This window comes from Tiliqua scincoides, chromosome 7 (genome assembly GCF_035046505.1).
Source record: "Tiliqua scincoides isolate rTilSci1 chromosome 7, rTilSci1.hap2, whole genome shotgun sequence".
Classification (NCBI taxonomy): domain Eukaryota; kingdom Metazoa; phylum Chordata; class Lepidosauria; order Squamata; family Scincidae; genus Tiliqua; species Tiliqua scincoides.
The window spans coordinates 3,835,856-3,859,107 of NC_089827.1; the positions used below are offsets into that span (position 1 = coordinate 3,835,856).

The 23,252-nt window shown below is 43.5% G+C and overlaps 1 protein-coding gene across 1 annotated transcript in view; it reads right to left on the reverse strand.

The window, feature by feature from the left end:
* FRMD4A (FERM domain containing 4A) overlaps positions 1-23,252 on the reverse strand; it is a 370,337-nt gene that overhangs the window by 52,398 nt on the left and 294,687 nt on the right. The window contains exons 6-11 of the mRNA XM_066633493.1: positions 15,879-15,935; positions 13,152-13,174; positions 5,297-5,380; positions 4,255-4,320; positions 3,212-3,269; positions 2,044-2,130 (exon numbers count right to left, since the gene is read on the reverse strand). Of these exons, the coding sequence (XP_066489590.1) occupies positions 2,044-2,130; positions 3,212-3,269; positions 4,255-4,320; positions 5,297-5,380; positions 13,152-13,174; positions 15,879-15,935 (375 nt within the window). The remainder of the gene's footprint in view (positions 1-2,043; positions 2,131-3,211; positions 3,270-4,254; positions 4,321-5,296; positions 5,381-13,151; positions 13,175-15,878; positions 15,936-23,252) is intronic.

Consider the following 23,252-nt stretch of genomic DNA (forward strand, 5'->3'; position numbering starts at 1 on the left):
CTGTCACTCCTGAATTGGCCTTTTCAGCCACACTAGACGCTGTTCCAGAACCACCTTTCAGAGCGGGATACCATAGTCTTTCGAGACTGAAGGTTGCCAACAACTGAAAGAAATGCAAAGAAAGTGGATGTTTACATTTCCTTCTTATGTGTTAAGTGAAGGAAATGAGTTCACTCCTAGTTGCACTTGAAAAAAACTACTACTATTACAAGCCATTTACTTCTAGTAACACTATCAGTGCAATTCCAAACATGTTTCCTTAGACGAAAATCTCAATTTTTAAAAGAGGTTTACTCCCTTGTAAGCATGTTTAGGATTGCAGCCTGCCTGTCCTGGGGAGAAGTTCTACCATCCAAGATGCAATCATTTCTCCACTTTGACCTGATGAGTCAGTAAAAGCACAGACAATGTGCCTTCAGGACCCAAATGTGTGCCACTCACAGGTTCCAGCAGCTGCATTCTAATTGAATTCTGTCTCTATTTCCTCACCCAAACCGTCTCCTATTAAAGGGCCAACTGCATTTCCAATGACATTTGCAGAATAAATTGGAATTGAAATGGTATAAATGAGACCCTAAAATGTGAGTCTACAATCTGTCCAAGCTCTTATCTTAATAATAATAATAAAGGCAGCCAGAATTCTGAAGGCTCCCAGTCCGGTGGCTGGAGCAATTTAATAAAGCCTGGTTTTGACTGGATGGTGATGGCACTGTGAGATATGAAGGCTCAGCTATTCAGTGTGGCAAATAAAATGAGCATGAAAAACCGTCTGGGATGACCTAATGGGAAAGTATTGCAATCTAGTTTATGAGATGAGCAGGACTTTTATACGCATTTCATATTTAATTTCTCAGTTTGGGCTACTTTTTCTGCAATGATCCGCTTTGTCTGGTACTCAGACTGTACTTCCACAGTTAACTTTTCAACTTGCTCTGGGTTTTGGCAGTAAAGACTCAATTAGGAAGATGGAGCAAAACTGTGAGACTCCTGCTGATCTCTGCACTTGGCTTCTCTATCAAATATTCTACACATTTTCCTAAATTAAGGAAGCAGGAGTCTATCTTTGCTGTTATGCAGAAGAAAATCCTTGGGAATACTGAGATGCCAAGGCAATGGATGTAGTGCTAATATTCTGGAGTACACCAATCCAGCAGCATAGTGAGAGTGGTGCAAAGCACCAAGTTTTGCAGGGAGCCTCACCGCTGACTGCAAGCAGCCCCTCCCAACAGAGGCAAATGTTAGAGAAGACTCAGAGAAGAGACAAAGACCTCTGTTTTGCTCCCACTGCCCGGAATGGATCCAAGAGCTGCTTGCATGTCATGGTGAGACTCCCTGCAAAACTTAGGGCTTTGCATCTCTTCTAGTTATACCACTGCATTAATCATTCAAAACACCACAGAACTGACACTTCAGCCCACTGAGAAACAATTACTTAATGTGAAAGAAAGAAAGAAAGAAAGAAAGAAAGAAAGAAAGAAAGAAAGAAAGAAAGAAAGAAAGAAAGAAAGAAAGAAAGAAAGAAACAAACAAACAAACAAACAAACAAACCCAAACCCTCATCTGTCTGGAGTTATGTTTGTCCCTCTGCTGCTAAAATTTCTATTCCAGTTTCCAGCCTCCAGTTTCTGAATGGTCCCAACTTCCCACAAGGTAGGTACACTGTGACTCTGAAGTACACATGTCCCTAAATCAACACGGATGGAGCAAACATCACTCGTCAAAAGTACAAATTGTAGCCGGCTGCATCTGTCCATTAGGAAAAAAAAATAATCCGCAGTCCCAAGTAGGGCAATTCCTTTATTACAAGCAACCAAAAAGGTCACAAATATCAAACAGTGAGTTTTTGAGTTCCGCAAACCCCCCATCTCATCACGGCAGCATATCAGCTGATCAGGCATTACTTCAGCATCTCAATCTTCTGTATGAACTTTCAAGGAGTCTAGAGAGAAACCCGTAACATCCTGACAAATGAACAATATAAATTAATGCCTCCACCAGTCATTCAATCCACACACAACATTTCTTCACAAAACAGGTGCTTACCTTTCTTGGTTTCACTTTGTCGTGGTAGTCATACTGAAAGATCCCCTTGTAGCTCAGTCCCAGCCACCAAGGAATGCCCTGCTTGTCCTAGGGATGAACAAACATAACAATAAATTTTGCACTGAAGGAGGTGCGGCAGAGCACAGGGACAGAAGAAGAGCCCAGCTGGATCAGACCATGGGCCTGTCTTCCAGCCTCCTATTCCCCAGAACCAGCTTCCTGTTTCCCAGAATTGCCAAACAATTGCCTCTGAAAGCCTGCAAACTGCAATCCTGAACTGTGTTCAGTGGCATAGCACTTCCTCAGCTGTAAGTAGTGTGGAGCCATCATGACTTGCAGCCACTGGCAGTACTTCATGAATCAGTCAAATCCCCTTTTAAAGCAAACCAAACTAATTATGATAAAACAAGAAAGGGGCAAAGGAAATGATCAAAGGAAGGGCTACTCAACTGTCTTTGATTTTAAAGATTTTTGGTGTTTATGAACAGTTTTGATGATAAAATCTGTGATTTTTGGAACATACTCTTAACTTAGGTTGCCTTCCACACTAGGAGTTTAGCCTGGACTTGCCATGCTTTGGTCATTCACGATTTACAGAGCACCTAGATCAGTGTTTCTCAATGTTTGTCCTCTGCCATACCACCTCACATAGTCCAGCTATTCTTAGTACCACCAAAAGCAACTGGTGATGACGTCATTGCAAGTTACTTCTGGGTTGGGAGACCAGATATGATGTGACAACGAACACCAGTAAGAGGCTCAAGGTGGACAGGAAGGCTTTTGTGAGCGCAGGAAAGGATGCTTTGGGGCCTCCTACCACTGCTTGTTGTGTTGCGTTCCTGTTTTTGCTGCCATGCAGCAGGTCCCAGGGATCTTGTGAGTACCACCAGACACCACCTCAGGTACCACTGGTGATACCCGTACCACTGGTTGAGAAACATTAACCTAGATGACATCATTGCCTTTCAGTTGTTTTCCTTGTTTTCCTAGTTGTTCTCCCAACTTTTTTTTTTCAGATTTGAGGCTACTTTTAAAAAATTTAAACTACAATTTCCATGCTTGCCTTTCTGGGTCTTTAATTAATAGCTTTCTGCTTGAAGCTGCCGCCTCTCCTCTTTTATTGCTCGCTGTTCAATTTACTACAATTACACAACACTCTGGTACTTACCTTGACTGCATAATAATGGACTCCATATGTTGGAAGAGATTCTACAATGCTCATGTAACTGTGGAAAGAGGCATAAAAGAACAGCACGTCACCACTGAGACAAATAGGAAGATATGGAAAGGCAAGAAATGAACAAACATTTGGGCACCATTTTTAGCATCTGCAGACCCAAATGAACATGAATTCCTTTACACCTGAATAGTACGAGCATACTTAATTTTACAAGACAAATTAGGATTTTTATTCTATTGCATATTGTATTTTTTTTAATCTATAAATTGTAAGCCATCTTGGGTATTGCTTTCAGCAGAGGAAAGGTGGGGTAGAAATCTTTTAAATAAATAAATAAATAATAAATAATAATGGGTGGGAAGTGGTTAGGTGAATTGTAAGGCGAATAGTTTGCTATTTTAAAGGGAGTTGTGTTTTTTGTTAGGTTTCAGTTGTGCCCTCCAGTCTTCTTAAGTGGCACAGCGAGGCCTATCACTGTTTTTTTCCCACCTTTTTGAAATTCTTGTAGATACTGTAGTAATGTCTTATGTTCTGAGATGTCACTTTCCCAATTGTTTTCAAAGAACCCAAAATTAAAAACAGGGACAAATCTCTAGAAGTGCAGTTCTAGTCTAAAAGAGCGTATACTAAAACAATCGCTTTCAATCTTTCTGCCTTCATGGAATCTTTTCTATATCAACCTGTCTGTTGAGGAACCCCTGTGTGCTACAGAGGATTCTGGGGGGTATTTTAGGACATCCACGGAATTCAACTTGAGCCTTATCATTGCCCCACAACAACTAGAACAAACTCAACACTTGTCTGGACTGTAGAGAAAGATCAGTCATGGTAGGAATGCTGTTTTTCAAGAAATCTTGTCTGCTATAGATTTTCTCACTAAGAACTTCTGATGAAGTTTCTGAAACACAGTTTGGAGATGGCTGCTTTGTTATCAAAGAGATGCAAGGCATATGTTCAGAAGTCACAACCCTCAGTGCTACTTACACCCCAGAGGCAAAAGTTATGGTATATAATTCCTTTTCCCAACTTACTTGACAATAGCTTGACCTCTCGTCTGGCCATTTAGCTTCTTGTAATGCTCAATGACTCGATCCTCACTGTGAAGGGCAGAAACATTAATAGAATTTTATTACTTTTAGCACAATGGAGAAAACAGGGAACAATCTCCTCTACAGAAGAAGCATCTCATGAAGGAATGGCAACCAGCCCAAAGAATGTTAAAGTTGCCTACAAAATACGAAGCAATGTAAAACAAAGCTAACTAACACAGAATATATTCTTCATTGAGCAGCTTACTTTTATATACCAGTCAATGGGCACAGTCTCAACCCTCAGATGGATCGTCACAAGTCCCTTGCACTGACCTGGGAGTGTTGCAAACATGCTGTAAGCACACTTGCACCTCCTTAGGAGTCGGCTGAGCCTGCGCATGGATTCTGTTCCATAAACTTTTGCTCCATCACTCCATCCCAGTGACCATGGAAGCCGAATTCAGCCTCTGCACCACCGGGGAAAGGTAATGTCGGCTAGCCGAGGGCAGCTGGTACAAGGGGGGAGGGTTGGGGTGGACGGAATTTTGGGGCAGGGAGAGGGTGGGCTGGTGGGTGGACTGGGCCCCAGAATGGGGTGGAACTGGCCCCTGGCAGGCCAGATCCTAACCCGACACCCCTCCTGAGTAGCGAGGCTTTATATCAGGCTGCTCAGATCTGCACCAGTGATTTAGGACTCCTTTCCATGACGATTATGACAGCAGCTCAGTTGCACTGACTGGCATTTTGTGCCAGCCATAAAGGACCTTGCTCTGCAGAATATCCTTATTGCACTGGGCCATTAAACTGCTTTACTGGTCATTCCGCCTCCATGTTCTGTGAGGGAGTTAGGGAATCTCTATGGGGGAATTCTTAGCACCTTCACCAAACTACAGATCCCAGAATACTTGGAAGGAAGCCGTGATAGTTGAACTGTTACAAAACCAACGTAAGTTTCTAATGTGGATGTCTCTCCATGAGTTTGATCAACTGGACTCCCCCCAAATGAAGAAGACTAAAAACTTCTAAACACATAGAAAATTACCAGTAAGCCAGAGACGGGTGCTCCTTAAGTGCTTGGGTTGGGAGAGCTGGAAGCTTCTTTAAGTCAGTCCTTACAATTTCATTACTGAAAGAGAAAAAGGATCCAAAAAAGAAAATCAGTCTATAAGAAGTTAAGCATGAAACTCAGTAGGCCTAGCTAAACTGCTCTGGTCTGAACATCTGTTCTCCCTTAATGAAATGCAACAGGGTTGCATTTCCCCCTTCTCTTTATTTATTTCACATTAGGGAGTACAGTAACCTTTCCACTACAGTGTCAGAATCACAGCAAAGCTATCACAGATGTCTGGGTTTCTTTTTTCCCTTCGTTTCCTAACAGCGGTTCTGAATGTAAAAACCACAACAGTGTGCTTTCATGAGAAACTGTAGGGAACTCGGTATGATGCAGGGGGAAAACACAACCCCCTTTATTCAACCACTTCCAAAATGTTCCAAACGCATTGGTTTATTGGAACACCAACCTCACCTCCAGGGTTTGCTCCAACTCAGGGGTGGGAATTAATTCAGTTTTTCTCTGGGAAAACAAGGGGAAATGTGACCCTCAGCACTAGAGTCTGAAAAAATCTGAAGAAATAAAAATAAAAAGTAATGTTCCTGGACGATGCAAAAATGCTGCAAGAAGAAAGGGAGCATTGCTTGGACTGACAGTTGCCTAATTACTTGTGTAACTATAGGAGTTTTAATTCATTGTGCAATTAATTCATCTAGTAAATTGGAACAGATTTCATATGCAGATTAAAAAACAACAACATCTGGTTCATTTTAGAAGATGCATATTGATCAAAACATCTCTTCTAAGATGACACCGGCCCTTTTTTTGAAAAGTACTTGAATTGAAAACAATTAACACAAAATATCTGCTGCCCAAAGAACTGGGGGAATGCTTTTTTTAATGATCAAAAAAGACTGATCACCTAAATGACACTTAAAGCCAAACTCACCAGGGGAGCACAAAACCCCGGGCAAAACCCTGCCCAGCGCCCTTGCCCAGCCCCTGAAGGTGCACAGACTGTGATAACTGCAACGGGAGCTTAGGGCTCAGGAATTAATCCAGCCAGTTGAGCCCTTTGTGAATGCGGACCCTTGGCCAGTGCTGGACCTGGCACATCCCGATGACCATGCCTGTATGTCAGCATGGCCTCAAAAGAACTACTGATCACTGGCACAGCCCAAAGCTACCTAAATTCCCCTATGTGGATGCAGCAGCACCAGTGACGCTGCATCCCACAGGGCAATTTCTGCCGCTGGAGGTCTCCTTGAGGTAAGGGAACACTTGTCCCCTTGCCTGAGATAAGCCCAGCAGCCGAATATAAAGCTGTCTCAAGAACACGTTGATCTGTGTCAGCCGATAAGGCCTAGCAAGGTGGATAGAACTCAAAATGTGCTGGCATGGCCAAACCCCCTCCTCCTGGGGCCAATTTGCTTACCCCCATTGCTGCTTTCCCCCCGCCTTTTCCACCCCTCCCCACCCTCCCCTGCCAGTCTTATCTGCTCCAGTAGGAATTTCTCCCTATGGGGAAGGCTTTGGCTTTCCCACCAGTGTTACCGGAAGCTAGGCTGTTGCAAACTGGTTTGTGATGCTTTTGTGACAGTGCGTGCCAGCGGAGCTCTAAGTTTTTAATACAATGTGTGAATTTTCCACAACATTTGGAAATGAAAAGCTCATTTATTGTGGGGGGAAAAAGATGTCTAGTGCAACCCACAACATGATCTAGCAGCCATTACACTATAGTTTAGAAATGCTGTAAATAAAATAACATTTTGTTTATATAACAAGTGTACTTTCTTCAGCAGGCAACCCTCACAATTTGTGCTCTGTGCCAAATAGATTTGTTTTTAGTTTTCCCGTGAAAAGCTGAGAAAGTCAGTTGAGTGTGGTTTGCCCAAACACACCAGGTTATCTGGGAATCAGTATGAGGGATTTTCCAGAATGGAAGTTCCGAGTCAAAGAGATAACCGTTGGATGTATGGCAAGCATTGAGAGACTCAAGTCATTAACAACACTGACGAGAAAGCATCAGAAATTTCTTTGAACCCTGGCAGCAGCAGGTCGGTCTTGTCATTTTTAGATCCCTGTTATGGACTATTTGCACTGCAGTTGGAAGTGCTAGAGTGCAATTTTCTGATCTTTCATGCATTGGTCCAATACGTCTGTTCCTATCTGATGCCACTTTAGCTCATGTTGCAGTAGAGCCCACATGCAAAACTGGGTGTTCAGGGCATGCGGCTCACAACTGGAGGCTTCGGAACGGTTCTCCTGGGTAACATGTAGTTGCTAGAAGGGACCCAGCAGTAAAGTGGCATAAGCTCCAGTACAGCTAAGGGTTGCCAACGCTCAGGGGGCAGGACTGAAACAGAGGGCATTGACGTGGCACACCTGGCATGGTTGGACAACAAATTAGCATCACCGAGTAATACCTACAGGCACTCCCATATCTGCTGGGGTTCCATTCCGGGCGTCCCTTGTGGATACAGAAAAAGTGGGTGTGGGGGACACCTGTATGAATTGCGGGACCCACAGCTATTGTATGACCTGAGTTTTATTGAAGAAGTGTTTGAAGGAACTCCTGATTCCTGTTAGTTGCCCTCTAGGCTGGTTGCCCACGCATTCAGTCCTTTAATTAAGCAAGACTGTTTAAGAAAGATTTGTGCTGCAGGCATTTCTTCAATAAAACTCAGGTCATGTACAGGGCACTCCTCCCCCCCCCACTTGTGGATAACTGAATCTGCAAATACCGGATAAGTGGTTAGAGGCCCGCCTGCGCTTATGTTTGGTAAATCGGTTTTGCACAGCCTGAAACCCGTCAAGTTGAATGCAGTCCACCAGCTGCACATTGTGGCCTGTTAGGTGCTTGGCAACTGCCCCTGATTTTGCAATCCCAGGCAGGCAGCAAAAACGGAGCTTATTAAACCCCTGATGGTGCGCCTTGACAATTTTAGCACCTTGCCAGTGTGCCATGAGTTGAAAACAGCTGAAAATTGCTGCCCTGGTGAGCTGCCATGGCTAGTGGACTGAACTTCATTTTGTGGGTCACAAATGTAACAGGTCTGCTTTACATTTAAATAGGGTGGAATGAGCTTAAAGACACTTCTGGGAAGGTACTTCTTAAAGATACTATCTGGAGAAGGATGCTGCCAAAGCACAGTGTTTATCATCACTATCATTGTGGTGCAATAAGACAGGCTACATGTTAGTTCCTGTAATTCATTAACAAGCACTAATTGCTTAACTGCAAGTTCATTACAAGGAATGAAAATTACAAACTGTACATTTCCATTATGTAAATATATTGCTTAGAAGCAAATTACTCCTCTGCTTTTCTTTCCATCTAATTAGCAGTCATTTAATAGTTCTCAACTAGATGCTTTTTTCCATCCACCTCATCAGGTTTCCTGACTCAAAAAGGCCAAAGATGGATTGCTAATCATTGCTGCTTAAGGAGACTCATTTGTGACTTTGGCTTGTGTTAGATTATTTTTATATTTGACAGAATGCAATCACTGACAGATAATGTTATTTAGCATTTGACAATATTTAATAGCTAGGGTGCAGTAGTATTTAGATAAATCAGCAGCTTGTAGATGTCATGTTTGATGCCTGCCAAAACTGAAACCAATCCAGACAGGCCAACAAGTCAACAGGCCAAACTAGATGTGACGCAAAGGATCTGTGAACAAGAACTACAATTCTTTGATGCAGCTGAGGGGAAGACAATCTTCCCCAGTTCATACCCCCTGCCACTATTTACAAAATACAGTTGGCCCTTGGTATCTGTGGGGGATCTGTTCCCAGACCCCCAAGGATACTGAAACCCGTGGATAATTGAATCTGCAGATCGAGCCATCAGACAACCTTCCAAGTGACTGGAAGTACCTTCCGGTTGTGTCCAGGGGTGTTCTGAGGACTGGAGGCTTCTTTGCTTCTCAGAAGACCTCCCAGAGGCCTCTGAAAGACACTTCTGGAAACTGGAAGTGCCTCTCAGAGGCTATGCATAGCCTCCCTGTGTCTCAGAAACCCCCAGATGCGATCAAAAGTCACTTCTAGTTGTGTCTGGAGGTCCTCTGTGGAACCCCCGGCCGTGGATTCGGAACCTGTGGCGGGTCAAATCTGCAGATAAGGAGGACCCACTATAAAACAAACAAACAAACAAAACACCTGGGTCACACTACCCATTCAGGAGCAACATGTAGTTCAGCCCTTAGCTATAATGTCACATCAGTTCACTTCTTCTTAATTTATAAAGTGCCGCAGAGTTAAACATAGTAAAATGATTGAGCAAAAAATAAAATATTCTTCCCAAAGGCTTACCATCTAAAAAAAGTGATAAAGATGCATACGAGCAACCTTTGTTGGAATAAAAAGATTATTTAGTGTGGAAATCTGGAGGTCACTTTTCATGTTTGACCTGGAAGGCATGTGACTTCCCACAGGAGTACCTGATGCAGGCAGTTGCAGCCCATAGCCCTGTGTTGTGTATCCCAGTGGTTTCCAAACTTTTTAGCATTGGGACCTACCTACAAAAACTTCTCCAGCTGCTCATGCTTCTGTGGCTATAAGGTGATTAGGCAGGAGTGCTCCCCACAAGTAGCATGTTGTTTAACTCTTGATGCGCACGAGCCTAAACTACCCTATCAGTTTTGCGAACCACAAAAAAATTGGTATCCATTCATGCTCACTTTAAAATATGAGTTTTAAAAACATAAACATATATTGTTTAAAAGCAGGTACAATATGACTTATTGTACAATTCAAACAAAGGTGTGGTCATTCCCAGAATAAATTAATAATTTTAAGACTGAACTACTCATGCATTTTGACATCTTGATCAAAAAAATGAACAAAAGGAAAAAAATATAAGCTGATTTTCCTTTAAAAAAAGACAAAAAAGATCCAGTTTGGCTAACAGGTACCTAATATTGTATCTGAAATAATGCAATTGGTTAGAGGGGAAAATACCTTGCAATCTAATACAAGGAACATTCTTTGTGAAGAACGATTGAGGGAAGTTACACAACGATGCTTTTATTGACTGCAGGGCCTTCAAATAATTACTGTCTGGCTCTCTTTGGAATCCATGGAATTGGAGCAGTCTATTGATAACAAACCATGGCCTTGCGCCCTGGGTCTTTTTGGTACTCTCAGAAAAAAGTATGGGATCAGAACTGCAGTGTTCCTAATTCTACTGTGAACAGAGTTCTCCCCTCCTTCCCCTACCTTGGCAATTTATGTATTTGGGTTGAAGTAACCAAACTTTTAATGGGCGGCAGCTTTCAGGTCCTCCTTTGAATTTGCATGTAAACCATATCGCAAAAGGCATGCTTAGGAAAATATTAATGTCCCCATCCACAAAATTCAGGTATTACAGAACATGACCTGAAGAGGCACATGCACCATCTCCCTCCCCACTTTTTCAGTTGCAATGAAACTAGTGCTCTCTCCATGGTTAAGAAAACACAAACCTTTTTTGGGGGGGAGGGGTATAATGTTCTGGTATTTTCAGATGTATGTTTAGGGAACACACTATAGCAATAGAAATTAGAATGAGACACCAAGTTAAAATGAAGAGCACTTAGATTAGAATACTTAGATTTGAGTGCTGATGTATTTTGTCAATTTACCCCTCCATTGGATAAACAAAAGAAAACCAAACTGATAGTAAATGAAGAATGACGACTATGAACCTTCCATAGCTATTGGCTGTATGCAATTTGGCTTCCATTGAGTGACTATTGGCTTTCACTGCCCGAAAGATAGCCCCTTAGCCATTGGCTTGGTAACACAGGTGCTTCTGAGTGTTTGTGAACATTCCAACTGCTGAACAAGTTTTAAAAAGTGTCATCACCAGAGGCAAGAACAGCTGGAATTGGGAAAAGGTTACCACTGAGAAAGAAATGGGCGTGTGGCTGTCAAAGGATTGGTTAGCTGTTAAGATTATGTTTGTGTATAAAAAGGGTATATGTGAGTGGCCTCTCTGAATTTTATCAACAGAGATGAGTGCATGAATGCTATGTTAGTGGAACAGCAAAGTATTTTTTTTTTAAATTGTGGTTGGTTTAAAAATCTGTTTTAATATTGTTAGTTATATTGTTGTAAACTGCCTTGGTGGTCCTTTTGGTGGGATAGGAAGGCAGCCTAAACTTCCTTTAAATAAATAATAAATAACGTAAGAATGGACACAGAGAAAGTCTTTCGCGCAACAATGCTCAGTTGCAAATCTAAAACAGGCAATCTAAAAAACGGTTCTCCCCTTGTTCATGCATGTCATGTGCAATATGCCCATACATACTGCAAGTGATAGATAATAATAATAATAATAATAATAAAACTTTATTTTTATCCCGCCCTTCTCCCAAAAAGGGACCCAGAGCGGCTAACATATAAAACAGATTGAAATATAATTTCACAAACAGTTGCTCGAGCAATGTTCGAGCAAAGCTCCAACTGTTGAGGCACCTGGTTCTGAGCACTCTGCTTTCTTGCTGGTATCAGAGAAAAAAATCTGAAACAAGCTGGCCATAGCTCCTTCTGCAATGCTACTGAAATAAAATTAACCTGATTGCTATAAACACCCAAGTACCTCTGGCCCTTTAACTAAGCAGTATTCCAAATGACTAAACTAATCTCAACAGTTACAAATTGAGAAATAAAACAAGAACAGGCTTGTTTCCTCATCCGAAGCACCTCAGGATTTCACAAGCTGTTTGAGGTTCTGAAAGTGATACATCAGGGATTCGGTGCTTCCTTCTGTCAAATGTGGCCAGCACTGCTGTGCAATTCCAACGTGTGCAGAATAATGAAGTTTCTGTGCTGGTTTTTTTTTTTGGCTGTCAGTTATTTTGCAGGGTTGGTTAAAGATACTAAATTTGAAATGATGGCACTTAAAGCCCTCTCTGTTTAGGACCAAAGCTAGCCTTGACACTCAGAGAGGGAAGCAGACAAAGACACCATTTTAAGACATGCTGCTGACTTCCCTTCCCCCACTACAGGGCATCAACTGTCCTGCAAGCAAAAGTCTAAAAAGTCCACGCCTTTGCCATGACCTCAGTGTTGCAATGCCACAGTTTTTGAGGCGATGCTTGTAGCCTTGTAGGGGTGCAGAACCCTCAGAAATTTCCATTACAGAACACTAGAGAAGTAGAACGCAAGAAGCAGTCAGCCAGCATGCTAGAGGAGAGAAACAGCAGCTCCCTGCTTCTTGTTTGTGTTCTCGCTGTCTCCCTCCTCTAGTGTTCCAGCTGACTGCTTCTCTAGGATTCTGTATTAGGAATGGCTGCAAAGACACAAGACAAAATGTGCCAAAGTAAGTACATTTTTATCTCTAATTTTGGTATCTGTAGGGGGTGGATGGGTGGCGTATCCCCTATGAATATGGGGACGGGGCGGGACACCTGGATCTAGAACTGGATTAGGTTTACAGTCTACCTGTGCAATCTGTCTCATCAGCTCTCAAACCCAACCTGTTCTTGACAGTGATCAATAAAAATAGCCCTAAGCCTAGACCTATTGTGAAAACAACAGTGTCAGCAGGATGAATTACTATAGGACTAGTCATTTCCTTGGAAATTTCCTTCTGCTGTTTTGGAGAAAAATGTCCTGAACTCCACAAGCACATCAAACATCTGTGAATAATGTACAAGCAAACAACATTATTTCCCGTTATGCGGTCTAGTCATCAATGGCATTTTGGGGAAGAATGATGAATGGAAATACAATGGTGTTAAGGTCTAACAGTACTAGTTGCGGTACTATATAATTACAAGAGGTATCTTCTCCCTGAATGGCAATCACATTTCTTTTGATATAATTTACTTGAAGAATATGCCCATGCAAAACTCACCTTGAAAAATCTCCTTTTGCTTCCTATAAAATGACAAAAAGGGGGCAGAGGAGAAAAAGAAATCATTTAATTTACATTTCGTGTAACACTGAAAAAGATACAGTTCTAGAACTGTTGTCTAACACGATGATACATAGACCAGCCCTATTCCTCCTGCCCACTGGTGCTGGCATGCCAAAAAACAGCCTAGTTTGGGAAGTGTCACAAAGGAGAGCATAGCTTCCATAGTGACCTGCCTGAAGAAGACCCACTTTTCACTTGGAAAACAGTATTATTGGAGGGTTTACAGCAGGCCTGTTCAGTTTGTGGGCTGTGTTCCACTTTGTGGGTCACAATTTGTGCAGGCCTCTTTTACTCAATTAGATACCCCTAGTGCCCTTCACTCATTCCCGGATCCCCTGCGGATATTGAAAACCATGGATGATGAAATATGCAGCTTCAACCCCTTTAAACCCTCCAAAAGTGTCAGGAGGGCACGCAGAGGCTGTGTGCGTCTGCCCATGGCCTCTGCGGGCTTCAGAATGCCTCCTCGAGGCAAAGAAAGCAACTTCCAGTTTTCGGACAAAAACCAGAAGTGATGTTCTTATGCCTCTAAAAGGAATTAGGAGGGCCAGGTTCAACGTGGTCCAGCTCAAGTCTGGCTCCAATACAGATCCAGAGTACCCACTTTAAGCCAGATTTGCAGATGGAAAATCTGCAGATGTAGGCTCAACCTGTAATAATATTTGTTTCTTGCTCACCAGCAGTAGCTCCTTGCCTAATCTGCCTGTACTTTCCTGCTCATTCCTGTCCAGGAAACAAGTCAAACTTTGTTTGGTATGATTGAGTCACATTACATTAGATTCATTTCATGTCGTCGTCCCCATTTCTCATTTCCCACATAGGGCTATGCTATGGAGTGTTTTAGTAGACTTAACTACTCCTGCTGCAATTCAAATTAATTGATTTTAAGGCTCAGAGGAAATGTTTGTGAATGTCTAGAGTAGAATTTACAATTATGTTTGTTACTTCCATTTAATTGGCAATCAATTAACTGGGGCTACAGTGAATGGAAAAAAACAACTACTTTATAGTACCCACGGGGCAGGCGATCTCCTTTCCTGTTAATTATATGATGGGACTGGCTCCCAGCTTGGTATAACAACATATAAGTCAATGAAAGCCAACGGAACCAAATATCTCACTGGTCTTGATTTTATAACCGCGTTCTTAACAAACACTGTAGATTTAGATAGTTCTTTATCTTGCCTGATATCTGAAAAGCATACAAAATTCCTGCAAATTCTGAGCTGGTAACAATCCATACTCACTTGGAACAAACTGGATTGATTAAATTGAGTGAAAAGAATAGGATAATTAGGACTATTTGACTCTTGAGACACATTTTTATTTCAGTTGGAGGAACTAAAAATAGAACAATTATGACAATTTGAGTTATGGAATGAAGTGGCTGCAGAAAGCGTTCTTGGCTAGGATCTCTATCTTGGCCTGCTGTAACCATTCACTGGCTCTACCAGCCAACCACCCATGAGAAGCAAGAAGGGGTAGGGCAGGGAGAAGTTGCAAGGGTAGTCTGGCAATGCAGTGTCATGGGACGGGGGTTGGCTTTAACTTCTGAGGCATGGGCTGTCCTTGGCCAGATCTGACTGAGCAAACCATAGTTAAAGCAGTTTCTCTGCTGTTCCACATCTTCTGCTTGCAAGATGAGAACCAGGTCTTACTGCTCTCTGCCTAAAGCTGAGGAGGGCCAGGACATGACATAACAAGATGAACCATGGTTTAATTGTACATTGGGGTTCTTAATCAGAGCTCAGGCAACAACAATGGTAGCCCTAGTTAGAGTTATGTCTACGCCAGGCCCTAACTGAAATAGCATCGAACCTTCTTGGAAATTCATCTTCAATTTAAGTTTGTAGCATTTAAGTTTGACATCATCATCAAGTGACATCATCAAGCCACCAAAACTTCCAGGTTGTTGAGTTCCATGCTGAAGGTGGGTCAAGAGGCTAAAAAAATTGAAAACCGCTGCTCTAGAAATAGTGTCACACCACGCTAGGAACCAAGCTCTTTTCTTGCTTTTTTCAATAGCTTTATGTTTACAATATCATTTCAGTTTCATTTGGCCTTTTTTAAATCCTCCAAACATTCATTCATAGATTGTGATCCCCTTGAGAACAAGACTAGGTTGTTTAGAGTAAAAGCGCTGTAAACTGCTTAAGGCCATGGGACAGAGTGGGATCTATAAAGCAAGCAAATAAATATATAATTAAACTGAAACTGCAATCCAATACACACTTTCCCGGGAGTAGGTCCCAATGAACTCTATGGGACTTACTTCTGAGTGACTTACTTACTGAGTAAATCACTTCTTGCACAGGGCTGGACAGTTAATGACTTCACATAAGGTCCTTTTCATTCTCAGGGGGGGTCTCCTGCAAATATCTCTCCCACATCCTGTACACATGCTCAAACGTCATGTCTGAATTGGTAGTGCAAGTGACTCACTCCAACTTGAACTTGTGAACTGCAGACCACGTGCTGCAAGTTCACAGATCCTGAAAGCAGCACAGCCGCTTGGTAAGCATGTCCGCAGGCAAGCCATGGTGTTAGAAGCAGTTCTGATGCATGGACAGAAAGAAAAGTTCCTTTTCCCAGGCTTGCATTTTAAAAATCCGTAGTGACAAGTCTTTAAATGTAAACAACAACAAATCTATAACAATAGCTTACCTGCAAGATGTATGCAGCCAGTTCAAACACCACTTCGCTGTCAACCTCAATGAGCTCCTTATGAGAAAAGGGGGGGATAAGAAAAAATAATTCATAAAGATTTATTCAAAAATTCAAAAAGAAAATTAAAAAATAATAATTCAAAAACGGCTCTCTGTCAGTGGCATAGCTAGGACAGAGGGGGTGCAAGCTAGCTAGAGGGGGTGCAAAGCACTGCAGTGTGCAAGTAGCCCCTCCCCCTCTGAGCCATTCTGGACTGTGGGAGCCAAGCAGAGGTGACTCCATGGTCCAGCAGTGCAGCATTTTGAATTTCATTTTGGTCTGTGCATTTACATCCTTCTCTGGCAGAGAAGAAATTTGCTTTACAGCTTGTTAGGGAAGTTGATTTTCTCTTGCTCCCCATGAAGATTTCCAGTGATCCCTTGGAGTCATATGGACCATATTTAGTTACACTAAGGGCGCAATCCTAACTAACTTTCCAGCACCGAGGTAAGGGCACTGCAGCACTGAGGTAAGGGAACAAACATTCCTTTATTTTGAGGAGGACTCTGCGACTGCCATCCAACTGCAGGATGCAGCACATGTCCCGTTGGCACAGCTGTGTCAGTGCTGGAAAGCTGGTTAGGATTTGAGTCTTTCTTTTGGTTTCCCCTCCTGATGAAACTCCTATACTTTTACTAGCTGAAGGCCAAGGATACATTGCATGGCATAGAGAGGCTGTGATTTGAAAAGTTTTACCTAATGGATTTCTTTTCCTAAGTTATTACAGCAAGGAATAATCATGGACCAACCTCAACATCACATGGAGACAAACGACAGTTAGTCGGGATGAAAACCTAAATTACTCAAAGTAGATGCTGCAAGAATGTATACAAAAATAATGACCATCCTGGGCACAGAGTTAGAATCAAGATGGGCTCTTCCCTTCATGGGTTTTGATCCCATTCTTATCACAGCTCACAGAAAGGTGCTTCACAGCTGAAACTATGGGCTGATCCCCCCCCCCCCCCGCCAAGGAATTGTACATAACATGACTTGAAATTGCTTAAACCAGTCTTCTGGCTAACTGGGTAAGAGGCACTTTTTCAAGTGGGTGCTCCTCTTTTTAGCAGAGGGAGAGTAAACTGGCCCTCCTCACCCAGCAGTTGCCTTTTCTGTGGCTGTCTGCTGGTGCTCTTTTGCATCTTTTTAGATTGTGAGCCCTTTTGGGACAGGGAGCCATTAGTTATTTGATCTTTCTCTGTAAACTGCTTTGTGAACTTTTTGTTGAAAAGCAGCATATAAATACTGTTAATAATACTAATTCTACTACCCTCCATGAAACTGATGAGACACAAGCTAAACTACTGAAAATTTGATCGAGTTTTGCTTCAGAGCTCAGGTTATAACCAAAATGGATATACACTCCTGACACTCTGTAAGTATAAGACAGACAGCTACTCATGTTGGATGAGGTTTTGCTTCATTCTCTTGCCCTTTTAGTTTGCACAAGGTAGGGAAAGAAGTGTGTTTTACTTATTTCTGGCAAGCTCACCTAATCCTACTGACATTGATAGCTGTAATATGGGGGAGGGGTTTGCATAACACAAAAATTGGGAACCCCGTGCTGTGTAGCTGTGCAGCATGTTCCAAATCATTTAATGGGAGAATCGGTCCAACCTCCAAACGGTTCCTCTGCTGGCTGTTTATATTTAAACCCTTCCTTTGAGTGGTTTTTATTCACCTGGAAACAAAAATGGCACACAATACCAAAGATCTAAATTTAGATAAACGCAACAACGCCTGCCATTCAAGTGAATGGCACACCTCATTTCGCAAGCCGTAATAACTGGGTTGTCTCTGCCGCTGGCAAATGTGATGCAACAGGTTTTGCCCAGGTGCACCTGGTGTCTTTTCCCACTGCACTAGAGTCAGCGTGGCCAAATAATGTCCTGCCTCACCTCTTCTTTAAACATCTATTGCAGCTAGACCCAGGAGAGAGTCTGAACAAAGATGCTTTCTTCTTCTGACCTCCTTCCATGTGCAGGTTTCTTGCTTTTTTTTTTTTTTTTTAAACGTTGGCTGAAATGTTTTAATTTTTGTGGTTTTGCTGAGGAGCAAGTATAAATAAAGTTCAAGTCAGAACAGGCCAAAGAACAAAACACAATAGAGCTGTGGCGTCTCCTGGTCCCACCTGACCCTCCTCTTACTGCAGCAAAGAAGGCAATGGAGCCAGGAAAGGGGCAGAGGGTGGGAAAGGTCATCGCTGCGGTCTCTTTCCAGATGGCAAACAGACAGGTGGAACCAGAGGTGTACCATGCAACACTGGTGCCCAGGGCGGGCTGATCCCACCACCCCACCCTTGACTGATCAAAGCCATGGGTACACCTGGCCTCTCTTGGGGGATCACAAGGCAGAGGCCAGGTCTACCCAGCATTCAAAGAGGCAGACCGACTTGACCTCTACTTTGAGATACTCCCCTGGTGAAGGTCAGATCTACCCACTGCTTTGAATGCTAGATAGACCTGGGCTTCACTTTGAGATTCTCCCCCCAAAGGGGAGGCCTGGTCTATCTGGAATTTGAACAGACACACACCTGCACCTCTTATGACATCCACCTGGGGCAGAGTGCCCTCCCCCTGGCCCTTGGTACGCCCTTGGTGGAACCTCCCTTGGATGGAACCTCCAAGTTACAACTGGTGGAGACCATTCCACCTCAGGTCTGCCCAATTTGTGACCCATCAAACCTCATGCTGCCCAGTGCCCACTCTAAACATGGCACTTCAAAGTGTAATGTAAGACAGAAAAAGTCAGGTCCCTTTCCCAAGCTGCTAACATCCCATGGTGAGGGAAACAACGAAGGAAGGGAGGGAAGATAGAGCCCAGTGAAGAAAGGGAGGGAAATTAGAGAGAGAGAGAAGAGAAGGGACAGGGATGGCAGGTAGTTAGGCCTCATTTCACTGGAGATTAGAACTGAGGGGTCAAGCCAGGGGTTCCCAAAGTGTGCATCACAACGCCTTAGTGCAGTGATTTTCAACCTTTTTCATCTCATGGCACAACTGACAAAGTACAAAAATTGTCAAGGCACACCATCGGTTTTTTGACAATTGGCAAGGCACACCATACTGTTGGTGGGGAGCTCACATCCCCATTGGCCCTATTAACAAATGACCCTCCCCAAAATGCTCGCGGCACACCTGCAGACAATTCGTGGCACACCATTGTGCCACGGCACAGTGGTTGAAAATGGCTGCCTTGGTGTGTCACGGCTCACTCACAGGGTTATCAAGGATGTCCTCAGTGGCCCTGCGTACCTGTCCTCACAGGCTCCACCATCTTGGATCTCATGAAATTTCAAGAGATTTGGGCAACACTATCTTGGATCTTGCAAGATTTAATGAGATTCAAGATGGCGTCACCTGGCTGAGCCGGGCAGAAGACGCTGTGTAGGCGTCATGACCTGGATAAGTTTGGGAACCACTGGGTTAAGGTTCTATAGACCAGGCTTCCATAGGGTTCCATAAGGGTTCCGAAGACCAAGTGGCTGAAGGAAGAGAGAATCAGCACCACCTGGGACAGTAACTCCCAAATGGTGCCATGACAGAACTGCTTGTGCACTATGACAAACACTTTAATTTAAAAGTCTTCTGAGAGTCAAAAGCACCCATTCACAGAGGAGACTGTTGTGCTTCAGCATGATTTGCTGCTCTGTCCTTGCCTTGCTATGCAATCAGTCTCTAGCAGGGGTAGGCATTTTTGCTGACTCTCTGCATCGGATAAGGCTGGATTAATGCCTTACCACCCCTCAGCAAGGGGGCGCCCAGATTATTCTAAAAACACAGTTGGGAAAGGGGATTCCTACGACAATGGGCAGTTCTTAATCTCACAGATCCCTTTGGGGTGTATGTGAAGTGTGTTCCCAATCTGAACCGAGCAAATGGTGTGCCTCAACCATCATGATCTGGCAAACCAAGGAAGTTTGGGGAAGTTGGCAAACCAACTGACCAAGAGGAAGTTCTGGGGGTGAGCTTTAGGCATAAAGAACAGCAAGGGAGGAAGGGAGAATCACTGAGCCAGCTAATTCTGTCAAGAGTGACTTAAAGTTTTCATTGTGCAAAGTTTTCATTGGTGTGTCAAGAACATTTGGACTAAAATAGCTTAGGAGAAGGTAGGGACTTCCTTGTTTCAAGTTGTCTGCATGCCACAATCTCTGCCATTCACAGAGGTAGCTTGCAATGAAAATAAAAGCATACAACTCACAACGAAAGCACCGGTGGCTCCACAACAAACCATCACACATTAATCTTCATCTTTCAGAAACAGAAATACCACAGCATAAGCTTTTCCTGGAAAGGCTCCCAAAGGTGCTTTTCTCAAGCAACCAACACGAAACGTTAACAATGCTTTCTCACATGACTACCACTGAGCTGAGTTAGCACATGTCTCTTGTTGAGAAGCATGGCATGACTGCTGAATCAGCCCAAGAGTTCCTTGTTCTTCCCCAACCTACTCCTTTCATTCAGCAAAGCTCTGCATGAACAACCACGAGGACAATCACCGCAATGTTAATTAGGCCTTTTGGCTCTGTGCCCAAGTCAGTTTCTCCTATTGATAGACTCATGTAAAGTTTGTGCCACTCAGCCCTTGAGAGAAAGGAAGCAGCCACTTCTGCTACAAGTGCGGGTTTTATGTGCATGAGTGTATCCAGTGGGAGGAGAACAGATTCTTCCCAACAGGGGCTTTAATTTCAGCCCTTTTCTACAGGGATTTAATCTGCGAGCAACAAGTTAACACTCACTTGCAATTTTCTCTACAAGACCATTAAAGAAATTGTAATGGCTGGCTTTTGAGAACTTGCTTAACAATTATTATCAGGAAAGAGACAGACAATCCTTTCCAAGTGAGCTGAAAGATGTCTGAGAAAAGCTTTCATTTTCATGTTGTACATGTTTTTTTCACTGCACTGTCTCCTTTGGCCAAATTTAATTTTTAAGGTTTTTGGAGGGGAAACAAAAAATTTGCCAAACTGGTTTCTCATAAAGGGGGTAAATGCATCACTATGAGCAGCGATTCTTCTTTCAAACTTCTTTCAACTTTTTGGGAACTGCCACCAGCCTTTATGTAAGGCCAGCTAGTGAGTTTGTGGCAGGCATCAGACATGAACTAGGGACTCTCTTAGAGCCCAATCCTATGCATGTCTAATCAGAAGTCCCATTATTGTCAAAAGGGCTTACTTCCAGGTAAGTGTAGATAAAATTGCAACCTGAATCACTACTGCATAGTATGCTACACTACATCAGCTCTACAGATACATTGCCACCTCCTCCCAGATTTACTTCTCCTTCTGAGTAGTAACTGGAGTGTGATTTGTGGTGCTAGAAGCCCCAACAATTCAGGCAGATAAGAGAACAGGCCATGTTATTAATTTGCATTGCAGGCAGAGCTAATGACTGTAATACAAGACAGCCCATTCACAAATACCTTGGGAGAAAGAAAATCAGAACTTTCCCACAGTATAGACATGGCACTGAGTAAATTAACCCACTCCCCCAAAGGCATGTTGAAGGACAATGAGTGACAAAGCAAGGAATCAAATTCAGCAGTGCCCCACCTCCAACTTAAATCTTAACCACAAAGCCACTCTCTCTCTCTCTCTATTGCTCTCTCTCTCTCTCTCTGCAATAGTCCTCAAGCTGAACTGCTATGAGTTAATTACCCCAATCAACATGTATAAACACTGATCACATGAAAATGATCATAGACACATATTGTATAAAAACTGGGCTCTAGTTTGGAGACTGCTGTGACCCAGAAAAACTCTCTCTGACCCGATCGGCGCTTATTGGAGTCCCATGTCTTATTGCCTGCCATTGCTGTACAGGGATGCACTGAGCAACTGCAGGATGTCTCGGCAGATGCAATTGCCCGGAGCATCCCTGTACAGCAATGGAGGGCAATAAGATGTGGCGTTCCAGCAGAAAGGTAAGTGCTGCTCACGAGGAGAGATTAGGCAGGGTGCCAGATCTGTGCCAGAAATGTGGGATAAGACCCAGATTGATGAGTCTGGGCAAGCTGTAACTGTGGACAGCCACTTACTGGGAATAAATGTACAACATACACAAGTTCTGAGGTCAAATCCTGACCTGTTTCATGGGTATTCGCGAGAGGCCCTGGAGTGAAACCTTGCATTGGGTCTCCCACCAAGCTTGCTTGCAGAGGATGATAGCAGCAGTGGGTGATGATCCTCCCACACTCCCCACTGAATATGGGGGAATGAACGCGGTGGCTGAATGGGGGAATATGTGGTGGCTGAATATGTGGTGGTGAGGGGTTTAAGGGGATTAGCCCAACCAGATGAACCCTTGGTCGTTGCTTGGCTTGGCTGCTTCCTAGCACTGCCCCTGCCACCTCCACAATATTTTTGGACCTCATTCAAGTATTCCTTAAAAACATAAATATTTCTCTGATCAACCCACAACTTCTTGGAAATGACTTTTCCTATAAACCAGTGGTTCCCAACTTATTGGGGTCACAGTGCCCCTTTCTGGCTCAGCCGGGCACTGCCATCCTGGACTGCATGTAAGATCCAAGGTTGCGGCACCCAAATTTTGTGAGACCTCATGTGATCCACGATGGCCACCCCCAACCCTCGCACAATTTGGGTGCTGCCATGTTGGACCTCATGAGATTTTGCATGATGCAAGATGGAGGCACTCAGGAGCCAGTAGGAAGGACCACCTGGGACATCCTGCGGCACCCCTGTGAGTGCGCCGTGGTGCCCTAAGGTGCTCTGGTGCACAGTTTGGGAACCACTGCTACAAACAATTCTATTATCCTGTGCTTTTTTTGCATAAGGAGTACCAACAACTTATCCGAGTTCAAATACAAGAGCCGCAATCTGCAATTTGAAATGGTTCAGGCCAGGTTTACCACCTCAGTGAGACCTATCTTGCAGTAGAGAGCCACCTTCTGTGACTCAGATGGAAGCTACATCAACTTGGCCCAATATGCTTAAGAGGAAGCCTAACCCATTATGGCCTTTTACACTTTTACATTATTTATTTATTTTATTTTTTCACATTTTTATCCCGCCCTTCCTCCAAAGAGCTCAGGGAGGTGTACACAGCTGCTCCCCTCCTTTTGTCCTCACAACAACCCTGTGAGGTAGGTGAGGCTAAGAGAAAGTGACTGGCCCAAGGTCACCCAGGAAGCTCTGTGGCTGAGGGGAGATTTAAACCTGGATCATCCAGGTCTAAGTCCACCTCCCAAACCACTACACCATCCTGGCCCTCACGACATTATGGTCGTGTACACTTTTACACCAACAAGCATTTTACTGAAGCGGTAGGAGCACCAATCCCCAAGTGTAGCCAATCAGCTACATTTGGACTGAGG